Source organism: Lonchura striata, chromosome 14, assembly GCF_046129695.1.
Source record: "Lonchura striata isolate bLonStr1 chromosome 14, bLonStr1.mat, whole genome shotgun sequence".
Taxonomy (NCBI): Eukaryota; Metazoa; Chordata; class Aves; order Passeriformes; family Estrildidae; genus Lonchura; species Lonchura striata.
This window is the reverse complement of record NC_134616.1, coordinates 8,749,557-8,760,287: the sequence shown is the minus strand read 5'-3', so window position 1 is coordinate 8,760,287 and position 10,731 is coordinate 8,749,557. Positions and strand designations below refer to the sequence as shown.

The following is a 10,731-nucleotide window of genomic DNA, read 5'->3' as shown; positions in this document are numbered from 1 at the left end:
AGTGGATACTGTGTTGTGCTGCCAGTTGGCAGCCTGGGCCATGAGAGTGGACTGGTGGAAGCAAATAGCTGCTGTGGAAGAAACACACTCAAACTTTGTGTGAGAGGTCCTGCTCACTTCACTTCTGCAGTCTCCTGCTGCTTGACACACAGTGCAGCCCTGCTGTAACTCGAGTAGGGAGCTGGCATTTCCTAACAGCTGAAATACCACCACCTTCCCTGCCTGTGCTACCTATGAGGTCTGTGAACCCAAACAGAAATACTTCCACTCTTATGGAAAGTGATGAGTATTTGTGTTTGACCCAGCAAACTTCCTTCCCTGTCCTGCAGCTAAATACAAGCTTGGTGCAGTCTACAGAAGCAGCAGTGATGTAGCTGGAACTCTGGACCTCAAACTCCAGCTGAGAACTCAGCTGTGTAGTCTTAAGAGTAGGCCCAGAGCTGCCTTGAGAAAGAAATTCTAAAATACACAGAATCTTTTCAGTGTAAATGTGGTTGAGGACAGTTTTGAGAAAGCAGGCAGCATCAGTGGAGGAGTTCCATGCTGTCCCATCAACTACAGGAACAGAGTTTGCTTGGACTGCTGCTACAGGTGTGGGAAAGGTGATCTCTGTGTGCAGCCAATTATTGGGCTTTCTTATGTTGCTGTGAAGCAAAAATTATCACTTATATAACTCTGCCATTTGCACAGTGTTTTGTTTGTTTAATGAGTCCTCACAACAGCCCTGTGAGGTAGGCGAGTGAGCTGCAAAAGGAGCATACAATGACCTGTCCTTGCTTTTCACCACAGCACCAGGAGGATGCTACGTGTTCTCACTTTACACTGAAGCATCAGACCTGTGGAGAATTGTTCTCAGTCCCATGTCCTGGATGGGGAAGTTCAGCAAAGACTTTAAAACAACCTGCCATGGAGTCCAGGATTGTGATGGATTGTAGACTCCTGCTCAGTAAGGCCTCTGTTTTCACTCATTTCAACATTGGTCCAAGGAAGATTTTAACACTTCACATTGAGTACTCATTTAAATTCTGAAACTACTCAAGGCATGAAATGTCTCAAAATATACAAGTAATCTTACTGGTCTGGTAAGGTGTGCCATAAATCTTGCTAACAATAGTCAGCAACCTCATATTTACAGCCATAAACTACTGATTGACAGGTATATACATACACAGAAAACTACAGACAATTTACTGCACACTGCTAACCTACTTTCACAGGATACAGGTCATGTACAGAGGTTAAACTTTCTTAGTTAAGACATTGCCACCTGAACATAAAGCAAACTTTTTAAAAATTTGAAACAAGGTACTCTTTACACAAACCTAGTTCTGAATCAAAAGCCCATACTGAAAATAGTCCCCATCTTGTTCCTGCTAAGTCTGTCTAGAATGTAATATTTCACTGGCATGTGCACTTCAACATGAAGCATGGTCTCCAAGTTACTAACTGTGTACTGATTCTCAAGTACTGCATGTAAGAGTTCCTCCTGAGAAGTTAAGAATTGCTTAGAAAAGTGGTTATTCCTACAAATAATTTTGAGCCTTTGGACTAGCTTCTTGTGAGTTCAGTGATTTCAAAGCTTCAGATACGTGTTAGCCTGATTTACACACATGAGATAATTCCTGCTTCTGTTTCTGCAGTGCAAGAAATGATACAAGCCAATTTACTGCCTGATTTCATGTCGTAATGAAGGAAAACAATATTTAGCAGGTTTATTTCCTTTCAGTCTGTTACTGAAGGTGCAGGAAATACAGCTCTGTGTGTGTGTGTGTGTGTGTGTGTGTGTGTGTGTGTGTATGTGTTTTCTTTTTTTAAATGTGTCTCTCTAATGAGAGCTACTTATTGGAGAAGGCATTCACTTTCCCCTCCGTGGCTGTAGTCTGTGGGAGAGCTCCTAACAAAGTTCTTTGTTAGTGTTTGTAAGACTGGAGATGAGGTTTAATTGAGGGATTTGTGCTGAATGTTCTTTTGCTTTGAGTCTTAGAGCTGCAATGCTTGACGTTTTCCTTTCAACTGCTGCTGGATCAGTGAAGGCAGTGAGAACAGGGTCTGACGGGGGTCCAGGAGCTTTCATTAGTACTGAAGCTGTTGTCATGAGAGGATTTAAAGCATTGAGAAACCTGTATTTGAAAGAAGTCAATATTACCCAAATTAAGAATTGTTTTGGAGTACAAATACTTACTGAGTTGCAACTTCCCCCCACCAAAGTATTAGGAAAAAAAAGTTCCAAATTTTTCAATTTCTTCCAAATGTACAGTCTTTTAGCTTTATTTTGCAGTATAACGCCTTGCCCGTAAAAAAAAAAAAAAAAAAAAGGCAGAAAATCCCACCCAAAATAAAAAACCAAAACACTTTTAAATAAAATGAGCAAGAGATGATCAGACATGGCATGCAGATATCTAAATCAGCAACCATTTACTTAACCCCTCATGCTAAATCCTTTCTAAACAAACCTTGGATGCTGTAGATCAGCCTGTTCTGTGAAAGCAATAAATCACCTCATAAAAAGGCTAAGTTATATAGCTGTTTATGCAGACAATTTGTTCAGATCAATTGATTCCATGTGAAAAGCATTTGTTTGTCTGTTAATGTAGTACTAAGATACAAGCTCTTATTTCAGCAAAGTGCTATCTTCTATTTTTTAAAATATTTGTATATACTTACATATAATATATAATGTATTTGCTTATTTTATATATAATGTATTTATACTTGAGAGAGAGTGAGAGAGAAGGATGGAGCTGCAGCCACACAGGTCACAGCGGTCTTCATGAAGACTAGGGTTCCGTGAGACCAAAATCACAGTAAGTATGCACAATTTGTCTTCAAAAAGCAATTACACATTAAGATTTTATTAGCATGACTTAAACCCAAATCTTGCTGTTCCTAATCAAGTGATCCTACACAGGAACTAAGCCATTTTAGTAAGTTTATTGAGAACATGCAAGCAGCAAAATAATATAAAGGCAGCATTTTTAACAGTTTTGAAATTTAGGAAAAAAAAAATATTCTATACCTTCCAAAATGTGGATTTAATATAGGATTTCTGAAGAGAGAAGTCCAGGTAAGACTGCTGAGGCCAAATGGCCCTAAGGTTGAAGGACTAAAAGCTGGGGACATGGACGGCACAGCCAATGTTGAAAGAGGCATTGACCTCCATGTGTGATCTAGGAGGGGAGAATGACTCAGTGGAACATCCAAAAATAGACCAAGTGGGTGCGTTAAGGAGATTCCTGGAACAGTCCCCAGAATTTCATTTTTTTCACGTTTCCTCCACTTTGCCCTTCTGTTTTGGAACCAGACCTTCAATAAGAAATTATAAAGGCATTAGCTGAACTTAATCTGCAGTTTGTCTTACCAGATACTACAGCACGTATTGATATGGATGGCAAAATAATTACTGTTAAACCAAACCCCACTTCCTTAATATAAAAGATCTTTTAATAAAGGCCTAAGTGGGTTTATTACAAAATAAATCACTTTTAAATATTGACAATTTGACTACTCTCTGACTGAAGTCACATATGTTTTAAAGCCATTGTCATATATTAACCTATCACCTGAAATGCAAGAGCAATTATTAAGAATGATCATTCTTCCTTTCATAACCTATTTATTGAAAGTTAAATTTCAACAAAGCCATTCAAGAGATGGCTGTTATAATACAGTACAAAAACTGTTTTCGAAAAGTTTTAAATAGCATCTACAGCATTTAAAAATCAGGTTTTGAGGGACCCAGCTTGCTTTACCTCAGCCATGCCCTATGACCATTTCCAGCAGTGTGACTTACCTTCAGGTAGCTTGAATGTCACAAAGTGTGTTTGGGAGAAAAGCCCTGCACACACCAGGACGCTGATCCCCAAACAAGGCTGTGGCATGCCCCAGCCTTGCTGTCCTGAGCCTGATGTTGTTTCTCTCTGTCAGTGGACAGAGACACAATTGACTCTCTCAAAGCACTTGTTCTGGGGTTCTCGGGATCCAGCTGAAGAAGTACTGTGCCAGTCCTTTCATTGCAGTGTATTCACACTGGAAAGCTGCTGCTCTCCTGGCAGAGGGATTTACACCCCTCAGGTAACACAGAGCTCTCTCGCTCACAGGCAGCCAGCCAAGGGAGGTGCACTCAGCAGAAAATTACAACATCAAAATTTTGAAGTTGGTACTTGAAATTCTTGAGTGGCAAGACTCAAGAAGTCTTCAGTTTTTCCTCCAGCAACCATTAGCTTTCAATAGTCAAATGTCTTACAAAGGAATATCTGAACCTGTGAAATGCCAGGCAGCTATGCCTGCATGGCAGTGAAGACTAGATAATCCATCAGTCTTCATCCAAGACAGAGGTCTGGTAAGGAAAACTAAATTACTGGGATCAGATGAATTTAAATCCCTGTTAACCACTAATCCCAAGTATTTGCAAGTGGAGCTTACCTAAGATCTCACAGGAGAAGACCATAAACTTCAAGGTTTTAGTGTTTTATATGAAAAATATCCTGTTGAAAAGGCAATAAACATCTCACACTGAGACATGCAGATATACCTTTCCTAAAAAGGATAAATGCTGCAAGGCTGTTCATGTCCTTACTAAATCTTAGCACTGTTCTTCAATCTGTTCTTCATAAAGAAGCCTAACACAAAATTAAATGTCTGCTTTTCTGCTTTCTCTGTCCCAAAGCAAATCCATTTTATCACTCAGATATACACTTTGACTACAAAATATTTTTTTTAATGTTACAGGTAACTTTGAGCTTAACTCCAAAATGTAATAATCTCTCAGATTTTGTATTTCTCAAAATAGAAGGAAATGCCAGCATAGATAGTTAATAATTACCATTAGAAAAAAAAAAAAAAAAAAAAAAAAGCTGGTTTTCCATTCCTTATTGGTACAAACCCATCAGTTAAAGTGGTAACAGGAGTAGACCAATGCCTCATACCTTAGACTGACATGACAAACAGCTTTCAAAATTTGCTGTACACATTAACATTCAGATTAGTCATCTTGAACCATTTGTTAAGCAGTTTTCCTTTGCTTCCAATAAAAGGCTTAGCTTGCCTTTATTCTATTTTCAGACACTTCTGAGGTGACAAACTAACCATAACAGAAACAGCTATACCAGTCTTAAGATTTTATGACTGTAATATCAATGGCAAAATACTCTAGAGAAAAGTATTACTTAATACTCAAAAATGAGTTTTAAACCATCAAGTTTTGAATTGCATGCTAAATGTTACCCAGATTATATTTGCAATTACTAGCATTGTGCATATCTGACAAGAGATTCAGGTCTTTTATAAAGGAAAATGTGAGCATGAAAATTTGATTGCTTTCTTGCTGTAATTTTCTGTAAAAATGTGTCCTATTTAATTGATGTAATACCTAATGAGACTAGAAAGATACATACGTGTGCATAACTGTATCATGTTTCTGCTGTAAGTGAGTAAGAGGATCATAATGAGAAAATATGACAAGGATTTCTTGATCAGTTATATCTGTAAGCAAGTGTTTTAAAACTGATGCAGTTTATGGCAATGAAATACCCATGAAACCTTTTATACCTCACATTAAACAAGATAAAAGATTCCTTTAACTTTTTCTTATTTTCTTGCCATCCTAACAATAGGAGTAATGAGAAACATGAGTGACAACAACAGATGCAAATGCTACTGAAGAGTAATCCCACCATGAGTCCAAGTTATGAAAAGGTTTTGCAGGCTCTGTGACTACCTCTTTCCCAAGGTAAGGAATCTTATTGGGAAGGAATTCTCTTTTATTCTATAAAAGTAAATAAGGGGGGGTGTTGGATGAAGATATCTCTTTGAAATGATGATGGAATGAGCATATATTTATGCCATTTTTTTCTTATTTGTTCATTTTCATGTAAGACTAAAGGCCAGAGGAGGAACAATGCAGTGGCTGATACCCATTTCAGCTTGTTTCTCCTCAGAGAAGCAAACTTCCATTTGTAAAGCACATGGAGGTGAAGAAATGGCTGAATTGGGTAAGATAAATTTCTTGAGTTTACTTTTGACTAAGTAAAGAGATGCCACTTTCCATGTCAGCTGATTTAGCCAGGTACTGTGGGAGAGGATTGCAAGCCTTCATTTCACACAGGACGCCTTATAGAGCAGCTATGAGCATGGGCATGTGTGGCAAGTGTTTGGTAATTAAGGTAGTTTAACTACAGTGCATCACTGTTATTCCTACACATCCCCTTCCCTCCAGGCTGAGCCAAGTTTCCCACAGGGTGGGAACTGGGGCTTGGCTCTGTGCTCTGCAGGCTCACACTAAACAACTGTGCTGGCTCTGTGCTCCATGCTCAGGAGACTTGTGTTAAGATCTAACAGATTAAGGAGGCAAAGAGGTACCAGGAACAGCTCTTTGCTGTTCCTTCCATCCCCTGGGGATGCATCAACTCTTATTTTGCTTGTTAATTCCTTTTTGGCTCCATCAAACACAAACTTTTCATTTCTTTTTTCCTAGATGAGTCATTAAGGGATGAGTTCCTCTTTGCCATGTACCATTGCACCATTCCTTCACGGGGTCTACAAAGTATGTGCCCCATGAAGGGAATTTGACAGTGACAGTTAAAGCTACATCTTTTCCCCCATGTCTTTTTCATTGTTAGATGCTATGTGCAATTGTCAGAGACTGGGGCATGTCAGTGACTAGAGGTTTTAGTCGTTGTTGATGTTAGGAAGAGTGGAGGATACATGATTTTCCCCAACTCCACAAAAGAGAGCTAAAAAGCTCATCTAGGTGTTCTTTGAGTCAATTATAAAGTACTAGTACTTTATACTTCTAATGCCTTTTTTGAAGATGGTGCATATTAAAATAAAAAGCTAAAAAAGTTACAGTTTTACAGACTGTAACTATGGTGTGAACCATCACAGATCCAGTGACTGGAGTAATGACAAAGTATACAAACAAGGATCTGGCACTAACAGTATCAAAGCTATGCAATAGTAAGCAGGACTGTCACATTGAGCAGCTGCACCAGTTCTCAGTCTTTCACAAGTAGGCACATACCCAGAGTTGTGCTGGAACACTCAATATCTGATCTACAGCACAAGCCAAATTTAGTACAATTGTCATTTGCAGTTTATAAATACTTGAAAGCCTTCGCACCTTTTGAAAAAAAAAAAATCTTTTTTAAAATTTTTTTTCCCCTGTAATTTCTGTATAAAAAGGGGATTTCTAGGTTATCAAGAAATTAATCTAAAGAAAAGGGTTTTTAAGGGATATTGTTGACCAGGAGTGCATAGAGTCAGGAAAAGTTACTAAGAGTCGTTTTTAGTTTAAGCAAACTGCAGGCTACAAGGGATTAGTGTCTTTCTAAGTATGCTGAAGTTCTACAGGCATTGCTGCAATCACAGCCCAGCTGGGCATAAAATTCTCCTGCACAGGACCTGACTGTCATATATGAATGTCAAATTCACCTTCCATTTGTTTTAACCGGTCATTTAGAAGCGTTTTTAGTTTTATTGAGCTAAGTAGACCAAGAGAAGGATGTTAACTCTGCAGTCTCAGTAAATAACTTTGAATACCCCAGAGAACCCCTCATTTTCTGTAAACAACCTAATTTATCCTTTTTTATTGCTGCCTTTCGACCCACGAAGGCGGCGGCGTGGGAATGTCCCCGAGCCGCCGCTTCCCCGCCGCGGAGGTGGCGCGCCCGTGCCCCGCGCCTTCAGCACCACCCGCCGCGGACAGGACGCGGCGGCTGAACCGGAGGGAGAACGCGCTGTGTCCAACCCCCTCTGGCCCCTCGACCCTCACACTCACCTGCACCCGGGCTTCCGTCAGGTCCAGCCGCAGGGCCAGCTCCTCTCTGCGGGAGGAACGCTCGGTTAGAGCCGGAGCTTGCCCGCCGGCCCGGCCCGGCCGCGCCCGCCCCTCCCGCCGCTACCTGGTGAACACGTCGGGGTAGTGGGACTTGCAGAAGGCGCGCTCCAGCTCCTCCAGCTGGAACGTGCTGAACGTGGTGCGGTACCGCCGCTGCTTCCTCTTCGCCGGCCCCGGTGCCTCGGAGCCGGCCGGGCGCTCCTCCGCCGGCTGCTCCTCCGCGGGGCTGCGCGCTCGGCCGGGCCGCGCCGTCTGCGCGCGTTCCGCGCCTGCGGGACACAACGGCGGAGTTACCGGAGCCCCGCCGCCCCTCGGGCCGCCTCTCAGCGCGCCGCCCTCCCCGCCGCCCCTCACCGTGCCGGCCCGCGGCGGGGCCGCGGCCCAGGATGCTGTCGATGAAGTAGGAGGTGAGGAGGTGCAGGGCCGGCGGGGCGGCGGGGGCCGCGCTCTGCATGGCTGCGGCAGGGCCCCCGCGCCGCGCCGCGCCGCGCTTTATGGGCGCGGGCAGCGCCCGGCTCCGCGCCCCGGCATTAGCATTTCATTAACGCGTGGCGTCAAGGCCGGGGGTGGGACGCGCCGTGCCCCGCTCGCCGGGCCGCCTCCGCCGGGCGGGCACAGAGCCGCCCCAGCGGGGCTGCCCTGCGGCCGTCCCGCCGCTCCCTCCCCTCCCGCAGCCCGGCCGTAACTTTCGGAAGCCTCGGTCGGGGCGCGGAGCGGCTGCGGTGAAGTTGTGCCGGTGCGGTGCGGGAGAGCCGCGGCCGGCGCCTCGAGAGCTGCGATGGGTCCGCAGTGAGGGCTGAGGGACCCCGGCTGAGACCCAGGAGTGACGGAGAACAGTCACTAGTGTTTGCCTTTATTGCTCCTCATAACCTTACACTTGTTGAATTCAGCTTTTTAAGGCTGACATTGCAAAGTACCGTGTGCCAGCAGGTGAAGGGGAAGTGCACAAATCCGTGCAAGGCTGAGTCTTTTTTCCTGGAGATCGCTAATTCCACTCCTGCTGTAATTATGTTGTCTCTGCTGTTACAGCAATGGTTCCTCAACAGGAGTCCTGGAAATGATTTCCTGCACAGGGAGACTTCCAGCAGTTCTGTGATCTTTCTGTGGTGTCCTGATAGAGGCTGTCATAAATGAGATGACAAAATGACTTGAGCCTGAGATTTTGATTTTGGGGGATGAGAATGAAATACTACTTTCTAGAGAGTCTTACAGAGAGTACAGCAGAAAAGGGCTAAGAACACCCAAACTCCAAAACTAGTGGCTGAAAGCTGAAGCCATAAAAATTTAGATTAGAAATGAGGAAAAGATTTAAAAATCGGTGTGTTTATATTTAAGTTTTCAAGCAAAAGTGGAGTTCTGTGTTCTCTGTCTTCATATCAAGGCTGGATTAGTTTACCTTCTAGCTGAAGACATAGAGGCTGTCAGTGCAGAAATGCTTCCTGACTCTGTGACCTGTCAAAAAAGTTTTGGTTACTCCTGGCATTGCAGCCCACAGGCAATTTTTTTTTCAGTTTTTTCCTCCTCTCCTTTCACCTCACTGGGGATGTGTGACTGAGTAGTTCTATCTTTATACTGACAGAACTCCTTGCTGTCTCTCTGTTCTGCTGCAGGGCTCTTTGACTCAGACCTTGACTTCATTCCTTTCACTACAATTTGGTTTGGCCTGGAGCAATACCTTTGTGAACCTCTTCCTGTAGCATTCTCTATGATAAGGTTTGGGACAGCACTTTGGGCTAAGTCTCGAAAAAGTAAGGTTCTTGTATGAAAGATGACTCTGGGTAACATTCACAGAAAGTGTTTTTTTTAAACATGGTGTTTTCTTGACATTTCTTAGTTTATTGCCCTATTCGTATCCTGATCCCAAGTTATAAAGCTCAGACTGCCACATTCAACCTTAATTGTGTTCAAAGGCCTAGGGACTCATTTGTGTTGGGGAAAACAATGATTCTATGCATCCTATGGACCAAATGGTGTCAATTCCAGGAAACAAGATTTGAGCGATCTAATTTCCTCTGACTAAAGAAACTATCAGAACTTCATAAGGAAAGTTCTGGATGTGAAATAGCCAGTGATATGCTTGTTTTATAGTTACAAATGTGTTACAGTTGCACATGTGTTTGTGGTCAAAGAGAAACTCCTGCATCTTGGAGAGCATGCCCAGGAATTCCAATGGTATCTCCCAAGAGCCAGAAGGAATAAATTTTGTTACTTCTGTCTTCCATACAAACCAAATCCATGATCAACAGCAGATAAAACTTCTGTCAGGAGCTACAGGGGTGGTTTGTGTGAGAACTTCCCCCACATTCAACAAGCCAGTGTCAGCTGGCTCCAGGATGGACCCACTGCTGGCCAAAGCTGAGTTCATCAGCAATGCTGGTAGCACCTCTGGGACAACAGAATTATGAAGAGGAAAAAATCTGCACAATGGCAACTGCAATCAGAGGGAAGAGTGAGAATATGTGAAGAACAGATCTGCAGACACCCAGGTCAGTGAAGAAGAATGGCAGGAGGTTCTCCAGGTGCCAAAACAGAGATTCCCTGCAGCCTGTGGTGCAAAGCTGTGGTGAGGCAGCTGTGCCCTGGGAGCCTGTGGGGCTCCATGGTGGAGCAGAGATCCACCTGCAGTCCAGGGAGAACCCCTGGGGCAGGTGGATGTAGCCAAAGGAGTTTATGACCCCGTGGGGGCCAGTGCAGGAGCAGGTTTGCTGGCAGAACTTGTGACCCTGTGGGGGACCCACTGAGGAACAGTCTGTTCCTGAAGGACTGCAGCCTGTGGTGGAAGAGACCCATACTGGAGAAGAGCCAGGACAGCTGACCCCACCTGACCAGGTATATCCCAGACCATATGATGTCTGCTCAGCACTAAAGGCTAAGGGAAAAGGGTGTAGGGCATTTAT

At 43.6% G+C, this 10,731-nt stretch overlaps 1 protein-coding gene across 1 annotated transcript; it reads right to left on the bottom strand.

Moving 5' to 3' along the window:
* Window positions 1-681: 681 nt before the first annotated feature.
* On the bottom strand, window positions 682-8,092 carry ESX1 (ESX homeobox 1; the record flags this gene model as incomplete). The annotated part of the gene is made up of 4 exons (XM_021548392.2): window positions 682-2,120; window positions 3,017-3,303; window positions 7,775-7,820; window positions 7,899-8,092. Coding segments are annotated over 4 exons (753 nt in total), but the record flags the coding sequence as incomplete, so codon positions are not given.
* Window positions 8,093-10,731: the final 2,639 nt, after the last annotated feature.